Source organism: Xenopus laevis, chromosome 5L (assembly GCF_017654675.1).
Source record: "Xenopus laevis strain J_2021 chromosome 5L, Xenopus_laevis_v10.1, whole genome shotgun sequence".
NCBI classification, from domain to species: Eukaryota; Metazoa; Chordata; class Amphibia; order Anura; family Pipidae; genus Xenopus; species Xenopus laevis.
In genome coordinates this window covers 163808457-163830201 of record NC_054379.1, presented here as the reverse complement: position 1 = coordinate 163830201, position 21745 = coordinate 163808457, and the positions used below count along the sequence as shown (strand labels likewise).

Genomic DNA, 21745 nt, shown 5'->3' with positions numbered 1-21745 from the left:
GGCACTCGCAGAGGCCCATAAGCTGGCACTCGCAGAGGCCCATGAGCAGTGTTGTACATGAAACGTGGATTTATTACAGGAGAATATCACAATAGAAAAAAACCTCATACATTTTGTGCCAAAAAGGCTCTTATTGTGAGTTATGGTTCTCACGCTCAAGCTTTGGTTCTTGTGTATCCAGGCCCCACATGTCTGCTTTTTTTTCTTTTAATAGCAGTACCACTAGTTATGTGCTGGTTGACCACCAGTTGGGCAGGTTCAGGTTGAAGTTTGCCCAATTATTGGGGGTTAGGGTTGGGTGCGGGTGAGACTATGGAACTACACCCCTCCACTGCTCCCGAATATTCCCTGTCTCGGAACCGGGATTAGGGTCAGGTGCAGGTTCAATTATTCCCTGACCCGCACATCACTAAGTACCTCTTGGCCTGTGTAAAAACACAAAGCTATCCTACTGTCTGGTTGATATCTGTTTGGAACTCCTTCCCATATTGAACGGGTGGTTTGAAACATGTGGTTTGAACAGTAAATCTGCACTTCCCTGAATTTGATCTGATCATTGACCCAAGTGACAAAGAACTGGATCACGTCAGTTTGGACCTCTACTTGCCAGCCTAGTTCAACAGGTGGATCTTTTGTGTATGTCCAACTTAATTGTCCCACTAGTGCTCTTCTATTTCCACCACCACCCTCTCCTTCTCTACCATATGTCTATTTCTTGCAATATCTTCTGCAGAGATCATTTTGAGAGAACAACAGATATGTAACAATGCCAGTCTGACCCAATGTATATTTTACAGCATATACACAAGACACTAGTGTTACAGGGGTCAGGCAGGTTTGGGCCAGTGCAATTCTTTTTAAAGTGGCGGGGGGCCTGACTCTACCCATGGCCCATCTCCTATATACTCCTATATACTTGTGACTGTATTGCCCTGTCCCCACCAGCCATAGTCGGGTTGGGTATGGATATTGTGTGATGATGGGGGATTGGATTTGAGTTGGGAAAATACAGGTGAGGGTTGAACCTTGAGCAACTATTTATTGATACATTAAAAGAAAGAAATTCCCAATGAAAGGCCAATCAATTTGTAATCTCACAGTAGTTTGTGGCGTCTAGGTGCACATGCCCGAGACCTACAGCTCAAGGTGAAGGTATCCAACCAAACAGAAAAACAGCATGCACTCACAGATCCCTCAAACAGGCTTGTAAAAGAACTGAGAACTTTATTTCAGGCCACAAAGTAAATGAATACATAGCCTTACACGTTTCATGCACTTAGGCATTTAATCATAGGCTGTTTGTTGAACCACGCATCACTAATAGACATGTCTAATGAATTACAGATAGAAAGCCTTCCAGGTAGTGAGGATTTGTCTAGCTTTCTAAACTGGGAGCAAACCCACAAAATGCCACAATTTTGCCACAAGGTTGTTGGAGGTTGAAGAATTGTCTGTACTGTACAGAATCTTATGCAGTTTGCGTTTAGGTGATTCTGAGGTCAGTCACAAACCTGTAATTCCTGTTCTAGAAAAAAGTCATTTCTATTCATTCCAGCAGAGTACATTTCCCCTGGAGATAGTGCTCTCTGCAATCCGATATTGAGGGATTATTTTCAATCAAGAACTCGTTTTACGTGAGGGCCCTCAGACTGTTTCACCCACTGTCAGAAACGCTTATTTACAGACCATAATGGTTTGTATAGGTGAAAGGCTTAGCTGCCCTGTAAATTACATCTCTTCAAGGGGTTTGGTTACAACCTGGTCCGACCCCCGCGCTTGGGAAGCTCTTCCCCTCGTGCCCCCGATAGATATAACATTTAATTCATCATTGTCTCTGGCGCGGGTGGAACAATGGCCTCTTTCTGCGTGTCTCCTGCTGAAAGTGCAGTTCACAGCCAGGTCACTTTTCTTTGATTGCAAATAATGGAAATGCGTTGCTCCGATTGAATGGAACCAGCTCAGTTTAGAAGCTGAACCCTCTTTCTATGGAAAGATCTTCTTCCATTCATCTTCCTGTAAGCCAGTCATCATTAACGGTGAACAAACCCAAACATTATCCATAGATCCCTCTGTGCCTCCATGAGTGGAGATGGATAGCCGCCATGTCTGGTCAGTTGACTTTATGTCCCCTGCTCTCTGGTGACCACCACCTATCAGAAGAATGTGCACATGAAGCCGATATGTTCCTTGTTTAATGTGCACATGTTCCTTGTCTCTTAGGGCACACGCTGCAATTCGTCCGGTGACAAATCTCTTCTTCAGGGGGACTCATCTCCCCAAACTGCCTTCCCACTGGCTAGAATGAAAATCACACTGACGAGGAAATTTTGAGGAAACTTCGGGTGACTTCGGAAAACGAATCGCTATGAGTGCCACCCCCGCCGCGGTTTTCATTCTAGTCAGTGGGGAGGCAGTTCGGGGAGATTAGTCGCCCCAAGGAAGAGGAGATTTGTCGCTGGGCGAATTGTAGTGTGGGTCTCTGCCCTTCTAGTGAGTGGGTGCCGTTGATGTGTTAGGTGAGTCTGTTAAACATCACCATCCTCTTTAAAATGATGCTGGCTGTCCCCTTCTGTATTTTAACTGGACCTGTCAATTTACGTGGTCCAGTGGTATCTTCATCCCTAAAATGAACCCCCTGCGTCTGCACAGCAGGGCAGAGACACGCTGCAATTCGGGGAGATTAGTCGTCCAGCGACAAATCTCCTCTTCTTCGGGGCGACTAATCTTCCCGCCCTCTAGAATGAAAATCGCTGGCAGTGATGGCACTCACAAGGAAACTTCGGGCGACTTCTGAAAACGAAGTGCTCCGAGTGCCATCCTGCTGGCGATTTTCATTCTAGCCGGTGGGAGGCAGTTTGGGGAGATTAGTCTCACCGAAGAAGAGGAGATTTGTCGCCGGGCGACTAATCTCCCCGATTTGCAGCGTGTGTCTCTGCCCTTATAGTGAGTTGGTGCCGGCGATGTGTTGGGTGAGGCTGCTAAACATCACCATCCTCTTTAAAATGATGCTGTCCCCTTCTGTATTTTAACTGGACCTGTCAATTTACGTGGCCCAGTGGTATCTTCATCCCTAAAATGAACCCCCCCCTGCACAGCCCCCTTGTTACTTATCTCTGTCTGACCTGATTGTTCGTCCCCCAGATCTATCTCAGGAGTGGCGTTGGGATTGGTTAGTGGAAAAAGATCTGATTGGCCACGGGACAGATTTAAGGTGGCCATACATGGAGAGTGCCCCAGCCAATCAAAATCCAAAGCACTGCGGCACACTTGACAAGCATTTATTGTCCCACAAGGAGCAGCATTGTCTAGTTAAAGGAGAAGTAAAGGTAAAATACACTATGTATTGCCCCTTCACTCAAGAGCTACTTACAGTAATGCTGCCTCTATACGAGTTCTCCTTCAGCTGTATGCAAAGATCGATTTTATTGAAAAAAATATTGAAAAGTGCATGAAATATTGTTGACATCCCTCTGTCGATTGAAAACGGCAAAATAAGGGCTTGCACATGCGCAGATTAAATCTTCCAAGCCTTGCGCATGAGCAAAAGATCATTTTGCTTCCCCCACGCCAGCAACGAGGTTCTAGTCACGTGGTAAAGGCAAACGCCCTCTGCTTCTCCTCCTCTTCAATAGCGACGATCGAGACGGGTTTCTACAACAATGTGATTGTTCTTTCGCATTTCTTCTTTCTTAAGCTGGGTAGCGTCTCCTCAGTAGATCCCCAATAGTAAAGCCAAAGCGGCGCATGCGCACTTTAGGTCCGGGAGACGGAGGAAGTGATGTGCGCTTCAGAAAAATAACGGCTGCAAACTCCACCCCGGGATTTTTTCCAGGGTGCCTGTACAACAAAACTATAGCGATTTGAGAAATTACAGTGTTGTTTCAGTAGAAGGGCACTCAACCTACATTTAGGAATATAATTTGACAAATGCTTTTCGTACTCCTTTAAAGCGGACCTGTCACCCAGACATAAAAATCTGTATAATAAATGTCCATTACAAATTAAATATGAAATCCAAATTCTTTTTTTTTTTTACGAAAGCATTCATAGCTATTAAACTCATTTAAAAATCTCAGCTGTCAATCAAATATTGCCTGCCCCTCCTCTATGCCTTAGACAATTACTTTCACTTTCCATTCAGCACTTCCTACATGTCACTGCTCTCCCCACATTCCCCCTTTCTCTTAACCCAGTGATCCCCAACCAGTAGCTCGTGAGCAACATGTTACTCTCCAACCCCTTGGATGTTGCTCCCAGTGGCCTCAAAGCAGGTGCTTATTTATGAATTTCAGGCTTGGAGGCAAGTTTTGGTTGTATAAAAACCAGGTGCACTGCCAAATAGAGCCTCTATGTAGGTTGACAATCCACAGAGGGGCTACCAAATGACCAATCACAACACTTATATGGCAGCCCAAGAATATTTTTCATGCTAGTGTTGCTCCCCAACTCCTTTAGCTTCTCAATGTTGCTCACGGGGTTGAAAAGGTTGGGAATCCCTGCTCTTCACCATTTAATTGTGTAGCCAGGACATGGGGATGGACATCAGGTCCCCCATTCTGGTGCACAAACAAGATTCTGAGATGATACAAGACTTGTCTTAATAACAGTGTCCACGAAATGGCTCCTGCCTGCTTGTTATAATTATTAAGTTCCCAAACTTATGGAAAAAAAAGATTGAAATAATTTAAACAGTGTAATTAAAGTTAATTTTGCTTGTCTGACGTGATAAAATAGAATTTGGAATAATTTTTTTGGGTGACGGGTCCCCTTTAAATGATTTAAAATTCTACGCAACTTTTCAATTGGTCTTCATTATTTATTTTTCATCGTTTTTTAATTATTTGCCTTTTTCTTCTGTTTCCAACTTTTAAATGGGAGTCACTGACCCCATCTAAAAAACAAATGCTCTGTAAGGCTACAAATGTATTGTTATTGTTACTTTGTATTCCTCATCTTTCTATTCAGGCCTCTCCTATTCATATTCCAGTCTCTTATTCAAATCAATGCATGGTTACTAGGGGAATTGGGACCCTAGCAACCAGCTTGCTGAAATTGCAAACTGGAGAGCTGCTGAATAAAAAGCTAAATAACTCAAAAAACACAAATAATGAAAAATGAAAACCAATTGCAAATTGTCTCAGAATATCCCTCTCTACATCATACTAAAATTTAATTTACAGGTGAGCGGTACACTGGTTTAGGATTCGCACCTCAGTTTGTGCGTCTCTACATGCCGACAGCAGCCAGGCACATTGCTTGACCAGGGTTCACTTTCAGAGGGAGACAGCATGAGTCGTTTGGTTGCACAGTGTTTAAGCAAAGGAATAAAGCCTTATGTCAAGAAATACTCATAACCAAACAATAATACTAGTTGCTTACTGAGAAGGAGTGAGGTTATTCTGTATCGCGTGCCACTGCTTGCTGTGCCAGTACTTACCTGTGCCAGGACAGGCTTACACTACATTACCTCACCTGTTTGCTTTATAGAGAAATAACATTTAAATATCGCTTTCTGTTTGCACAAATATTACAACAAGCCAATTCTTTTCTATAAATCGACGTGTCGATGTAACGAGTTCAGGATGGTCATGTTTTTTCTTTCATTTAAGACGATCATTTCAACTATGCCAAACCATATGTACACACAGGAAAAGTATAACTTCAACTCATGTAGTTTCCCTCGGTTACCTATGAGGTTATAGTGATTTTGTAAGAATAGAATCTGCATGTCTGCATCTCACCAAGGCATTCTTCATAGACACCCCCGGAACTTAGCAGGGTGACAGTTACCCCAATGTTTCTATATATCTGTAACCTTGTTATGAGCTAAGGGGGCCCAGTCTGAAGGTCAGTTAGGGGGAGATTTGGGGTGAGTGTTTATTTGGGCCCTGGGTACCCCTGGAACTATAGCAGGGTGACTGTTACCCCAATGTTTCTATATATCTGTAACCTTGTTATGAGCTAAGGGGGCCCAGACTGAAGGTCAGTTAGGGGGAGATTTGGGGTGAGTGCTTATTTGTGCCCTGGGTACCCCTGGAACTATAGCAGGGTGACTGTTACCCCAATGTTTCTATATATCTGTAACCTTGTTATGAGCTAAGGGGGCCCAGTCTGAAGGTCAGTTAGGGGGAGATTTGGGGTGAGTGCTTATTTGTGCCCTGGGTACCCCTGGAACTATAGCAGGGTGACTGTTACCCCAATGTTTCTATATATCTGTAACCTTGTTATGAGCTAAGGGGGCCCAGTCTGAAGGTCAGTTAGGGGGAAATTTGGGGTGAGTGCTTATATACTACTATCCCTGTAAGATGAAACATTAAGGAAATATTATCCCTTTTAAAATAACAACTGAATGTGCTGCAGAAGGAAATGATGATTCGCACTACATGGCTGATACAACTGTATTCTTGGCAACAATTTTTAAGTATTTAATAACATTGTGTTTACAGGTTTGTACGGCTCTACCAGTAAGTGCACAATAGCTGAATGAAGAGCATGTTGTGTACTTTGGAATAATTCCTTTTAAATAAGAGTAACACTCCACTGGGTTCTATCTATATTCAATGTCTATATCATAGCTCAAGTAAATCCAAAGAAATTGTTACTCAAAAAGGTAATTCCGCCCAAAAATGACTTGCATAATAACAGCTGTAATTCTACTCAACATTGGTCAATTGAATTAAAGTTATTCAATTAAGGTCGTTTGTAAACGTAATGACAATTGAAAGCAGTATCTGCATGAGCATTTTTACATTCTCTTGCTCTGACTCCGGAAACAATGATTAACAGTCCTGGAGGGAGAACTGACTTCTGCAACCAACATTGTCCGTCCGATTTAGAGAACAGAAAAGAGACACACACACTGCTTTCAGTATCAGTGACCTTTACAAATATAAAAATTTAATAAACGTGTATTTGGGAAGTCAATAAGAATGACATTTTATTTAATTAGGCAATAAGTTCCCATTTGGAGGGGGTAAGAAGTCATGATTGTTTTGAGGAGCAAATATTATTCAAAAACTTTCTGTGGCCAAATAAAAATTTGGAATCCTTGCCTGCCACAACCAAAGACATATATTGCCAAGTCCAATGTCCACTGAACCCTACCCCTAGTTTCCCTTTAATTGGGGATTCTGCAAAGAGGAAAGGGACACACATATTTGTTAGGTGATAAATGTGCCAATGGGAAGATTATAAACTTAAATTAATTTGTTGGGTAAATACAATTGTGCTGAAGCAGAAGGGACATCGTTTGTGCTCTTCCCATGGGCGTTCTTCAGCAAATGCCATAAAATTCTTGTTTTCTCATCTGAATTGTAACTCTACCAGCTGCAATAGCAAATCAGCCAAGTAGCTGCTGCCATTGAGGGTTGGGTGGTCAAAGCAACACCTTTGGGAGTGTCTCAGAAGGTTTTTTAAGATGGCCATACATTTGGCGAGGTCATCAAACAGAAACAAGAGAAAACAGAGGAAAGGAGTTTTGAGGTGTCTTAATTTGAGGTCATCAAACAAGCAGATCCCTCCTCAATATGCCCACCTTGATCATAACGGGTGGTCGGATCGTGGAACGCATCTACGAACCCATGTCCTCGATCCAATGGGATTTTTAACCTGACCAATCAACACCTGCCCGAAAGTCAGCCAGATATCCATTGGGGAAACCCATTGGAGGGCCCCCATACACTTAATCTGTTGGCAGTTTATAGCTGACAGTGAATGGGGGCATTCATTTCTTCTAAAGGCCCCCCATACACGGGCCGATAAAAGCTGCCGACAGACCGAGTGTGCGTCCCCTATCGATATCTGACCGAAAGTCGGGCAGATGCCGATCGGGCAGGGTAAAAAATTCCGTCGGATCGCGGACGCATCTGTTCGTTGATGCCATCCCGTGATCCAACCACCCATATTGCCTTCATTCTGATAGGGCCACTATCAGATCAGCCCGATATCGCCCTTCTCAATCTGGGCATATCCGCTTGTTTGGCGACATCAACAAAACAAGCGGATCTCTCTGTGTATGGCCACCTTAAGACCAGTGCACTGTTGCAGCTTTCGCTTTAGATATAAATTGTAAGGGGGGTGCTTTGTCATTTTTTGGTCCAACATTGGTTGGGCTCCCCCCTCCTATATTTCCAAGGAACCTTCAAGGATGTGAAAGCGGAATTTGCTAATTTCAAGGCTCGCAAACAGATTCCGTTCCAAGAGAACTCGGACCAAACATCAGCGAGACATTGTGTCTCCCTTTTTTTGCCAAAGCTTTTAACTTCATCTTTGCTGTTATGTTTAAACAATAACATTTGGTTTCTCTGCCGTGCCATCTTCTCCTGTCATCAGAACCTGTGTGTGCAGTTTGGGACACGTTGTGTGTCTTGTGTAAAGAGGATGCCCCAAAGCTGTGTGTGCTTTGTCGTTTCCAGCCGACTTACTCTTCTCTGTTGTGCTTTCATTCATGCAATCTTCTCTAATCCCTTACAAAAAGAAAACCACTTACAGCTCTGTATTAGTGAGACAAAGGCCTCTACATTTAGACTTTTTTCATGAGAATCTAACAGATATTTTTATTTGGCGCAGGTGACACAAACAAGTCGACCGGACCTTATTCTCTTTTTGATGAAATACCTCATGTTGCTTGTGGTTGGAATACCTTCTGTGTTCTGGGTCGGAAGCAAGAAGACCTGTTTCGAATGGGCCAGCTTTTTCCATGGCCGTAAGAAAAAGGCGTAAGTACAAGTGTTTAGCTAATCACATCAGGCCAAAGATATATTGTCTATTGGGTTTTGTTTCCCTCTGTGGCCTAGTATTTAGTCTGAACCCTTATTATAACCCTGTGCATTCAATTAAAATACCTGTAGCAGATCCAACTTTGAGATAAATGTCATTTTGGAAAAAGCTTCCCTGTAACTGAGCAGCAATCCAACCAATGAGCAGAGTTGATGTTGGCTGGTTAAAAATTGCTTGTAACTAAAGAGAAGGGCAAGCTATATAGAGTGCTGTCGGGCGCAAATAGTAAATATATGCTATGATGGAGCTGGATGTATACACATTGGGTAAAGAAATTGGGAGACTGTGATAGGACTGAAATAGTAAAGTTGGTCAAGTCGCTGGTAGAGTATTACTGTTGGCTTAGTGGTAGGTAGTAACTGGAGAATGGTAAGCTGTTACATATAAAATTGTATAAAATACACTTTTTTGTTAAATCAGTGTTTTACTTTTGTGTTCTGTACTAAGTGGCAGTTGGTTACACATCGGTCTTAAGAGCATTAGCCTCATTGGTGAGTTGTTATCCTCTTTATACTTTTAGTGGTGTGAACGAGAGTCGCCAAGTGCTTCAAGAGCCTGATTTTGCCCAGTCGCTCCTCCGGGATCCAAATACCCCCATCGTCAGGAAATCTCGAGGGACCTCCACTCAGGGAACCTCTACTCATGCTTCATCCACTCAGCTGGCTATGTTGGACGACCAGAGGAGCAAAGCGGGCAGCGTCCACAGTAAAGTGAGCAGTTATCATGGCAGCTTGCACCGCTCGCGGGATGGACGGTAAGATCTGCTATTGTTTATCTAGATCTAAATCATCCATGCTTTTGAAATAACAGGCTTCTCCGGACTAAAGGAATTATAGAGGCCATAATGTGTCCGGCAACAAAGCATTAGTCTGATTAGGACCTCCAATATGCAGAATCCTTTCTAAGATAGGGCTTCCATTGTTGAATACCATGTGTATATGTGGGCAGTTATAATGTGTTGGGGGCTGCAGCGTACCTAATCTCCTAATATTGAGCTGGTTGATGCTAATAGCCTTTCTGCTGGCAGGTATACCCCGTGCAGTTACAGAGGAATAGAAGAACGCCTCCCTCATGGCAGCATGTCCCATTTGACCGACCACTCGAGGCACAGTAGCACTCACCGACTGAATGAGCAGTCACACCAAGGCAGCATTAGAGACTTGAGCAATCCCCTCGCTCACATTTCCCATGGAACCAGCATGAACCGAGTCATCGAGGAGGACGCAACAAGTGCCTGATGGGACGGAATGTAGAAGAAACTGAGAGCTTGAGAAGATCTGACATCACTTGGCCTTGACATCTAGGACAGCTGACATGTTTATTGGAAAATCCTTGGTTGGGATCCTGGAATGCGTACAATCTACTGATTTTTTTCATGTTTTCTTTACTATTGTGATGGTCCATGAATATGGTTGTTATGATGGATGCCAAACCTTGATCAAACACAACATGAGCAGAGACTGAAGAAGATACTGAAGGCCTTAGCCCCAGTTTGCATAATGGATTCCCATTTCTAAAGCAAATAGAGATATTTTGTATATGGAGCAACTCAATGATCTGTAGATCTATTTTCATTCCCTGTCCAGCACCGGAATTTACGGGCAACTCGCTTCCCCAATAGCTGCCGTTTATCTACAACTCTCAGCTTCCATTGACTGGGAGGTTGGGCGTTTAGTTTAATAGCAGCAGATGGGACACATTTTAGAAATGGATATAGTTGCACCCTGTGCATATATAGTGTACTCTCTCCTGCAGGGGGGGGGCGCAAGACTAAAAGCCTCTTACATTCTATTAATGTGAGTTGTGTAAGCTCTTAACTAGCATTGATCCTCACTTATTACCTAAAACGAGGGAAGTTAAGGAATAAAAGGCTATTTCTTCTTCCACGCATTGTACGGCTACAGATCAGATGATAAAACGTCCTTGTCCTCTCCTGTGTAGATAGAATGACGAATCCAGAGACCAGTAGAAAAAAGCAGGGACACCAATGTTGTCCATTGAAGCTTTTCTTGATCTTCAGACTTCCTAGTTACCCTCCCAGGCAGTTTATTTGGCTGCCGTCTGGAACTTCTCCAATCAATCCAAGGACTTGCACAGACATTGCCCGGGAATTGGACTGGTCAAAGAACCAGGCATCTAGAAATACTGTATCGTACTATGGACTGGAATGCCTCTTATTTTTCTTTTCAATAGCAACGGCCGATAATTCCTATGGAATAGCCGTGCTTGGTAAATGTGGCCTGATGATGGGTCTGTACAGGAATAAATGTTTTGTAAATATGATGTTTATAAGGATATTGATCATGCATAGACACTGGACAGTTTGCCCATAAATATGCCCCACTGGCAACTTACTAATATGACTACTGGCAACTTATTGTACTGTAATGGTGGCTTTCATTCATGCACACATAAAAGGGAATGTAGGCTCAGTCCCCTATAATGGGCTGTTCCGCTTAATTAAAGGCATTGAGCGCTTTTTAATCAGATTCCAAAAGGTCAATGGGAAATCCAAGAGGGGGGAGACTGGCAATTTGGGAGCATCAGGAGGCACAGCAGCCAGTTTGAGTGCTAGTTCTGGTGCAGAGAGCAGCGACCCCAAAGGAGCAAGTGCTTGGGGGCGCCCCGAGAATTGAATTCTGTTTGTTTCCCATCCCACTGTCTCTAAGTATACTTAATACTTAGTAGTTGAATTTTTTGCTGATTATTATTAGTTGTTTTAACTACTGATTTTGTAGCACAATTAAACCACTTCTTCTGCCAAAGGGAAAACTCCCTGCTGAGCTGTTGCGTAGACCCTGTGTTACTGTTACACAAGAAGCTCTTTATTTTAAAACACTGGAACAATTGAACATATTGACTTGTTTACAATATTGATTTTGTATTTTTTTTTTTTTACCGTGTATTTGTAATTGTTACCCCATCATTAAAGTGACAACTAAAGACCTGACCAAACATTGGCACCTTCAGAAGATACACGTTACATGGAGCTTGTATGGACCCCGAATCCTACCGCATACAGAATATGGCTTCTGTATATCGCTGGTTTACACTAGGAAGCATACAGCAGCTCTACATTATTTGTACCTTCTGATCTCTGCAGTGTTGTCCCCAGAGCTTCAATTGCCACTTCACTCGTCTGTGCATAGGATAAAGTGATTTTTTTTTCATTTGCACTCTGTTTGTAGACTATACTGTAACTGTTTACAGTAGAGCAGCCTCTGTATCTGTACAATAATACAAGGAACAGCATTTGGTAGCACTTTAACAATGAGTGTAAAGAGGAATTTAGATCATCTGTAGACATTTCATTTTAGAGAGAGAGGTTGATGTTTTTTTTTTAATAAAATTAAAAATATGTGAAATTATCTGCTGTTATGGACTGTTATTACTTGTAATATGTATATCTATGTATGTAATAGGGATGCACGGAATCCACTATTTTGGATTCGGCCGAACCCCCGAATCCTTAGCTAAAGATTCGGCCGAATACCGAACCGATGCAAATTAGGGGTGGGAAGGGGAAAACAGTTTTTATTTCCTTGTTTTCTGACAAAAAGTCACACAATTTCCCTCCCCGCCCCTAATTGCATATGCAAATTAGGATTTGGTTTGGCTGGGCAGAAGGATTCGGCCAAATCCGAATCCTGCTGAAAAAGGCCGAATCCCGAACCGAATCCTGGATTCAGTGCATCCCTAGTATGTAATGCTTAGTGATATATAATCACCCCAAGATAAATTACAATCATCTGGAATTATTATGGCCCGAACTTTGCTAGATAGCATTCCCCAATGCAGTGATTTAAAACTCCTGCCTCCTATGTGTTCTCCTGTCATTATTAGCCTTACAGGGTGGGTGTAACCCACTTAGTTCTTTGGCCAGGATCCATTGGGAGCCTTTATATCATTATCCAACACAATCCCTTTGATTTCATCACAGCCAGAAGAGGAATAAAGACTATTGGCAGGAAAAGGGAACGACTCTGTGTTACTACTAGAGATACACTGAATTTGGGATTCGGTCAGGATTCCTCCTTTTTTCAGCAGAATTTAGCCGAATCCTTGCGCCTGGCTGAACCGAATCCACATCATAGTTTGCATATGTAAATTAGGGGTGAGGAGGCAATCACGTGACTTTTCGTCACAAAACAAGGAAGTAAAAAGAAATTCCCTCTTTTTCCTTTCTGCCCCTAATTTGCATATGCAAAATATGATTTGGTTGGGTAGTTGGCTGAATCTTTCACAAAAGATTCTGCCGAATTCCAAATAGTGGATTCAGTGCATCCCTAGTTACTGCTCAACCACCTACATGTCACCTGCTTAGTGTTCTCCAATAAGCGGAGATGAACTCTATTGGCAAGGCTCACTCTTATTGGCTGTCATGGGAAAGCATGTTTTTTTCAAAACACATCAGTTAATAGAGCTGCTCCAGCAGAATTCTGCACTGAAATCCATTTTTCAAAAGAGCAAACAGAGTTTCCCAGCTACCCTCAGTGATGTGACTTGTGCCTGCACTTTAGGATTGAACTGCTTTCTGGCAGGCTGTTATTTCTCCTACTTAATGTAACTGAATGTGTCTCAGTGGGACAGACTCAGGAGTAGAGAAATGGCCAGACAGACACTGCTTTCAGTAGCAATTACATGGGCACATTACCTTAAAACCAATTAAAACTTTTAATGAATGTACTTTGGGAAGTTGGTTAGAATTATATTTTCTTTCATTAAGTTACATTTGGATTTGTAGGTCACATCCCCTTTAATCCTGCTATAAACCTATCCCAGTAATGAGCATAATTACTGCAATAAAATCCAGATTTCTGAGCCTCTGCCGCACACCCTGAACATGATAAAGAGAACACGGAATTGCACTCATTTCTCTATTATATCCTTATTGGGAAATCTAATCCCGTACAATACACACACATATAAACAATACCATCCCAGCTCATTTCCAGGCGCCGTGGATATTTTTTCACTACAGGTTGGTTTATAAGTAGCGCTGTGCAATTAATAAGCTCTAAGTTTCCACTTTCCATTAAGACTTAAATTAACCTGTTTAAGGTTCAGTGAGTCCTGTAACTGCTGCTTATCCCCTAAGCTCCTTACAGAGCTGCTGCTTCACATGCTAAGCCCATAACTACTGTAGGGTGTGCTGTGCTACTAATCCCTTAGCGGCCTACTCGAAATGTCCCAGGCAGCTTCTTCCTGTCAGCTTCTCCTTTATATACATATATATGATAATGGCCCTAATGTGGGCTGAAACGTTGGATACCCATGTATGATTAATAAATAAGAGAAATAAGTTTGAATCACTGTACGGGTCCTTCTGAGTTTAAAAAAAAAAATATATATATATATATATATATATATATATATATATATATATATATATATATATATATAATCCTGGCCGAATCCCGGCCCAAATCCTGGATTCGATGCATCCCTAGTAACATTTAGGTTGAAAAAAAGACACACGTCCATCAAGTTCAACCGTTTAAGTCTGTATATAACCTGCCTAACTGCCAGTTGATCCAGAGGAAGGAGAAAAACTCCATAGGGGCACAAATAAACACTCACCCCAAATCTCCCCCTAACTGACCTTCAGACTGGGCCCCTTAGCTCATAAGGTTACAGATATATAGAAACATTGGGGTAACAGTCACCCTGCTATAGTTCCAGGGGTACCCAGGGCACAAATAAGCACTCACCCCAAATCTCCCCTAAACTGACCTTCAGACTGGGCCCCTTAGCTCATAACAAGGTTACAGATATATAGAAACATTGGGGTAACAGTCACCCTGCTATAGTTCCAGGGGTACCCAGGACACAAATAAGCACTCACCCCAAATCTCCCCCTAACTGGCCTTCAGACTGGGCCCCCTAAGCTCATAACAAGGTTACAGATATATAGAAACATTGGGGTAACAGTCACCCTGCTATAGTTCCAGGGGTACCCAGGACACAAATAAGCACTCACCCCAAATCTCCCCCTAACTGATCTTCAGACTGGGCCCCCTAAGATCATAACAAGGTTACAGATATATAGAAACATTGGGGTGTCACCCTGCTATAGTTCCAGGGGTACCCAGGACACAAATAAGCACTCACCCCAAATCTCACCCTAACTGGCCTTCAGACTGGGCCCCCTAAGCTCATAACAAGGTTACAGATATATAGAAACATTGGGGTGTCACCCTGCTATAGTTCCAGGGGTACCCAGGGTACAAATAAGCACTCACCCCAAATCTCCCCCTAACTGACCTTCAGACTGGGCCCCCTTAGCTCATAACAAGGTTACAGATATATAGAAACATTGGGGTAACAGTCACCCTGCTATAGTTCCAGGGGTACCCAGGGTACAAATAAACACTCACCCCAAATCTCCCCCTAACTGACCTTCAGACTGGGCCCCCTTAGCTCATAACAAGGTTACAGATATATAGAAACATTGGGGTAACAGTCACCCTGCTATAGTTCCAGGGGTACCCAGGGCACAAATAAACACTCACCCCAAATCTCCCCCTAACTGGCCTTCAGGCTGGGCCCCCTTAGCTCATAACAAGGTTACAGATATATAGAAACATTGGGGTAACAGTCACCCTGCTATAGTTCCAGGGGTACCCAGGGCACAAATAAACACTCACCCCAAATCTCCCCCTAACTGGCCTTCAGACTGGGCCCCCTTAGCTCATAACAAGGTTACAGATATATAGAAACATTGGGGTGTCACCCTGCTATAGTTCCAGGGGTACCCAGGGTACAAATAAGCACTCACCCCAAATCTCCCCCTAACTGACCTTCAGACTGGGCCCCCTTAGCTCATAACAAGGTTACAGATATATAGAAACATTGGGGTAACATTCACCCTGCTATTCCAGGGGAATTACATGCACATAGAAGTATATCTTGTGTTCTCTGTACATGTGTATTTATAGGCTAAAGCTGCCATATTGCTTGACTCCGTTGAGGAGGTCTCCATCATAATATGATGCCGCTGTTGTAATAAAGAAAATGCCTTGTGGAATTTTCAATAGTAACAATAAGCAATAACTTACTACTGGCAGCTCCCAACCATAAGTTTAAATGGAAACAAAGAAAAAAGAAGGAAAGAAAAGGTGTAGGGGCTCATTTATTGATGGATAAGATAAGTACGTGAGAGCAACAATATCAGGGCCTTATTCCAGAGTTATGTGCCGGATTAGAAATCAGATACAAGGGAGCCTCATATATAACTGTTTATATACCATAGAATAAATGTTTCAGAGAGAGATAAAGTGTAATATAGACTCTGATTTAACACAATATGGCACTGGATTTGCCTCTGGACTGATCCCATAATAATTTAATCCCAATAAAGGGCTTTTATCCATCTGACAAATTACAAGTGACGGACTAAAGTGAAAGGGTGAGAAATCCACGGATGTTCAATTCCACTGAATATGAGAATGAATCCCGGGTCCCATCCCCCTGTCCTTATATTGATTCCTGGCCGGGACCCCCCCTCCGTAATCCCACAGCAAACACTCAGTGATGTATAATGTGCGGGATGTGACAGGTTGTTTCCATCACTCGCTGTTGTGTGTTTGTAGGACAAACGGGATGTGCCGTGTAAAGGAATCCCTAGGGGCACAGCATGAAAACACACAATGCAAGCGCCAAATGCAACTGCCAACTGACATCTTTTATGTTCCTGATGGACATTTCTTTTTTTCTTCAAATATTTCTTTCATTGAAGATCAGAGTGGTAATAGCATGTAAACATTGGGTATTGTTTGTATTTGTAAGATTGTTACGAGGACCATAAGACAACAGAAACATTTGGTCGGCTTTTCTCTGGGAAATCTCCTCCACGTGGTCGACAAACAACACAGTTGGGTCTAAGGGAACTGGTGCGTCTGTTTTGTTTTGTATTAATAATGTTTAGTTGGACCAGAACCTCTGGATTAGGGGACAGGTCCACTCTGATGGACATTTGTACTTCTAGTACAGTGTGTGTGGGGCAGGCCCGGACTGGCAAAATGTGGGTTCTGGCAAATGCCAGAGGGGCTGCTATACGGTCCCATTGAAAGTCAGTATTTAGTGGGCTGGTGGGGACTGATTGGGCCTCTATGGGGGCTGATTGGGCCTCTATGTGGGCTGATTGGGCCTCTGTGTACCTGAAATGCCAGGGCCTATTTTAATTCTCAGTCCGGACCTGGTGTGGGGGTCGCGGAGAACATTGGGTGTAGGAAAAGTCAACGTTTCCTTAGTGCTGAATCGATAGCAACCAACCGATTAGTGAACTGCACAAGACTAGAGATAATACATAGACCCAAACCTCAGTAGCTTTATCTGCAGCCTCACACACTACCCACCACCCGCCATGAAGAAGTGACCACAAGTGAAATGATCCAAGGGCAGGCAGAAGGTGCGACGAGAGAAGAACAAGTCCTGCCCCACCACCCCTAACTATATCTGCATTTGCCAACCTGCTACCCATCAAATACCCGCAGGTACCAAACCCACTGCAGGACTCTTCTAACTGTAGCTTGCTATGAGTTAGACCAAGGGAAAGCTTTCCTTGTCGTGCTTATATGACTTTTAAAGGGACGCTGTCGTGGGAAAACATGGGGTTTTTTTTCAAATGCCTCAGTTAAAGTTCTGCTCCAGCAGAATTCTGCATTGAAATCCATTTCTCAAAAGAGCAAACAGATTTTTTTATATTTAATTTTGAAATCTGACATGTGGCTAGACATATTGTCAGTTTCCCAGCTGCCCCCAGTCACGTGACTTGTGCTCTGATAAACTTCAGTCACTCTTTACTGCTGTACTGCAAGTTGGAGTGATATCACCCCTCCCTCCCCTCCCCCCCCCCCACAGCAACAACAGAACAGTGGGAAGGTAACCAGATAGCAGCTCCCTAACACAAGATAACAGCTGCCTGGTAGATTTAAAAACAGCACTTTATAGTAAAATCCAAGTCCCACTGCAACACCTTCAATTACATTGAGTAGGAGAAACAACAGCCTGCCAGACTGCAGTTCCATCTTAAAGTGCTGGCTCTTTCTGAAATCACATGACCAGGCAAAATGACCTGAGATGCACCTACACACCAATATTACAACTAAATACACTTGCTGGTTCAGGAATGAAACTTTATATTGTAGAGTGAATTATTTGCAGTGTAAACAGTGTCATTTAGAAATAAAAAAACTACATCATAAAAATCATGACAGTATACCTTTAAGGTGTCCAGACACAGAGAGAAAATGACTGGAGACCCAGCTGGCATTTTGTCAGCCTGGGTTTTGGACCAAAATGACAGTTTCACAGTATGTATCTGGTGAAAATCCAATGAACCCCCTCAGGCAATTGATGCAATCTGCTGCTGGTGTCTATACACTGACCCCTTGTGATCTAAACAATTGGATTATCTACCACCAATTTGAGCACCCTAGTAGTGTATATCACATGGGTGGGCAGTAGCTCCACTCATTTGGTGACCCTTCTTAAAGGGGTTGTTCAACTTTAAATTAACTGTTAGTATGATGAAGTGAGTGATATTCTGAGACAATTTTCTATTGGCTTTCATTTTTTATTATTTTTAGTTTTTGATTTATTTAGCTTTTTATTCAGCAGCTCTCCCTTTTGCAGTTTCAGCTGTCTGGTAGGTAGGGTCCAATTTCCCCTAGCAACCATGCATTGATTTGAATACGAGACTGGAATATGAATAGTAGAGGGCTGAATAGAAAGATGAGTAATAAAAAGTAACAATGACAATACATTTGTAGCCTTACAGAGCATTTGTTTTTAGATGGGGTCAGTGACCCCCAATTGAAAGCTGGAAAGAGTCAGAAGAAGAAGGCAAATAATTCAAAAACTATAAAAAAAAAGACAAAATGAAGACCAATTGAAAAGGTGCTTAGAATTAGCCATTCTATGACATATTAAAAGTTAATTTAAATGTGAATCACGTCTTTAACAAGATCCTTTCCATGTTTGAGCAACTTCACAAAAGCTTTGCCACCATATACTGTATAACTGAGATGTTCTTTCCAGTCCTATATTCCATGCAGGCCACGCCATGGTCCATAAATGGAGTCTTAAGGATAAATACCCAGAGAAGAATGGCACTGCACACCACGCATTTCACAAAAAATAATTTTCCCCCAATAAGGTCTTTCAAAAGCATTGCAAGGCTCTGCAAGTATTAGCAGGAACGTGTAATTATCTCTTTGAGTTTGACGTTTACCCTCAGGCACCTTCAAGGGTTACTGGTCATGTGATAAACTGGGGGCAGATGAGAGCGAAAGCTTTCAGAGGTTTTTGCCCCAAATAAAAAGATACTCCCAAAAGTGTCAAGGTGAATGAGGATGGGTCACTGTACCTGAGCAATTACAGTTCAAGGAAATTTGTAGGGGTAACATTATCCTTTATAATACATGAGTGATACTCAGTTCCCTGTATAACTCAGCCTGCAGCCTTGTGTCTTTATATGGTCACAGAACAACCCCTCAGTGACTTCTAATATCCTTATCATTTACAGTAGGGGGTACATTATCCTTTATAATACATGAGTGATACTCAGAGTTCCCTGTATAACTCAGCCTGCAGCCTTGTGCCTTTATATGGTCACCGAACAACCCCTCAGTGACTTCTAATATCCTTATCATTTACAGTAGGGGGTACATTATCCCTTATAATACACGAGTGATACTCAGAGTTCCCTGTATAACTCAGCCTGCAGCCTTGTGCCTTTATATGGTCACAGAACAACCCCTCAGTGACTTCTAATATCCTTATCATTTACAGTAGGGGTAACATTATCCTTTATAATACATGAGTGATACTCAGTTACCTGTATAACTCAGCCTGCAGCCTTGTGCCTTTATATGGTCACAGAACAACCCCTCAGTCACTCCTAATATCCTTATCATTTACAGTAGGGGGTACATTATCCCTTATAATACATGAGTGATACTCAGAGTTCCCTGTATAACTCAGCCTGCAGCCTTGTGCCTTTATATGGTCACAGAACAACCCCTCAGTGACTTCTAATATCCTTATCATTTACAGTAGGGGGTACATTATCCCTTATAATACATGAGTGATACTCAGAGTTCCCTGTATAACTCAGCCTGCAGCCTTGTGCCTTTATATGGTCACAGAATAACCCCTCAGTGACTTCTAATATCCTTATCATTTACAGTAGGGGGTACATTATCCCTTATAATACACGAGTGATACTCAGAGTTCCCTGTATAACTCAGTCTGCAGCCTTGTGCCTTTATATGGTCACAGAACCCCTCAGTGACTTCTAATATCCTTATCATTTACAGTAGGAGGTACATTATCCCTTATAATACATGAGTGATACTCAGAGTTCCCTGTATAACTCAGCCTGCAGCCTTGTGCCTTTATATGGTCACAGAACAACCCCTCAGTGACTTCTAATATCCTTATCATTTACAGTAGGGGGTACATTATCCCTTATAATACATGAGGGATACTCAGAGTTCCCTGTATAACTCAGCCTGCAGCCTTGTGCCTTTATATGGTCACAGAATAACCCCTCAGTGACTTCTAATATCCTTATCATTTACAGTAGGGGGTACATTATCCTTTATAATACATGAGGGGTACTCAGCCTGAGAAAGTCATTATGTGTGCTGATTTCTATGTTTGCACATTACTTGCTCAGGCAGGAATTCCCTGTATAGTCAGGTAGGGAGTTACTGTACAACTGGCTCCCATCCCTCATTCAGAAGGAGCTGACCTCTGGCATTTAGGTGCTCACCTGAGCTGGGCTGCACTGGAAACCAGTTGGAAACCTACATAAATCTTCCACACTTCAAATGGGAGCAGATGAAAGAGAAGGTTGGGAGATAACCCAGGGAGAATTCCTCTGTCAGTTGTTTGTCATCATTACAGCACAAGGGGTCTTGTTGGTACATGGAAACTTTGTGTAATGGGAGTTAGTTCTTGTGCTCTTTATGGTCATTTCAGTTGGCTGTAAAAAAAATGGTATAGAGGTGCATTAAAGTGTTTTATACTGTATATACCATCTATATCAGGGATCCCCAACCTTTTGAACCCACGAGCAACATTCAGAAGTAAAAGGAGTTGGGGAGCAACACAAGCATGAAAAAGGTTCTTGGGGTGCCAAATAAGTGATGTGATTGGCTATTTGGTAGCCCCTGTGTCTGTGTGGACTGTCAATTTACATTAAGGCTCTGTTTGGCAGTACACCTGGTTTTTATGAAACCAAAACTTGCCTCCAAGCCTGGAATTAAAAAATAAGCTCCTGCTTTGAGGCCCCTGAGAGCAACATCCAAGGAGTTGAAGAGCAACATGTTACTCACGAGCTACTGGTTGGGGATCACTGATCTATATGAATACATACAGGGCTATATGAATAAATACATGGCTATATGAATACATACAGGGCTATATGAATACATACAGGGCTATTTGAATACATACAGGACTATATGAATAAATACATGGCTATATGAATACATACAGGGCTATATGAATACATACAGGGCTATATGAATACGTACAGGGCTATTTGAATACATACAGGGCTATATGAATACATACAGGGCTATATGAATACTTACAGGGCTATATGAATACTTACAGGGCTATATGAATACATACAGGGCTATATGAATACATACAGGGCTATATGAATACATACAGGGCTATATGAATACTTACAGGGCTATATGAATACTTACAGGGCTATATGAATACATACAGGGCTATATGAATACATACAGGGCTACGTGAATACATACAGGGCTATATGAATACGTACAGGGCTATATGAATACGTACAGAACTATATGAATACGTACAGGGCTACGTGAATACATACAGGGCTATATGAATACATACAGGGATACATGAATATATACAGGGCTTTGTGAATACATACAAGGCAATATGAATATCTACAGGGCAATATGAATATGTACAG

General features: G+C 42.4%; 1 protein-coding gene across 1 annotated transcript in view; it reads left to right on the top strand.

The window, feature by feature from the left end:
* fzd3.L (frizzled class receptor 3 L homeolog) overlaps positions 1–12146 on the top strand; it is a 57862-nt gene extending 45716 nt beyond the window's left edge. The window contains 3 exon segments of the mRNA NM_001090449.1: positions 8569–8717; positions 9299–9532; positions 9806–12146. Of these exon segments, the coding sequence (NP_001083918.1) occupies positions 8569–8717; positions 9299–9532; positions 9806–10016 (594 nt within the window). The 3' untranslated portion in view covers positions 10017–12146.
* Positions 12147–21745: the final 9599 nt, after the last annotated feature.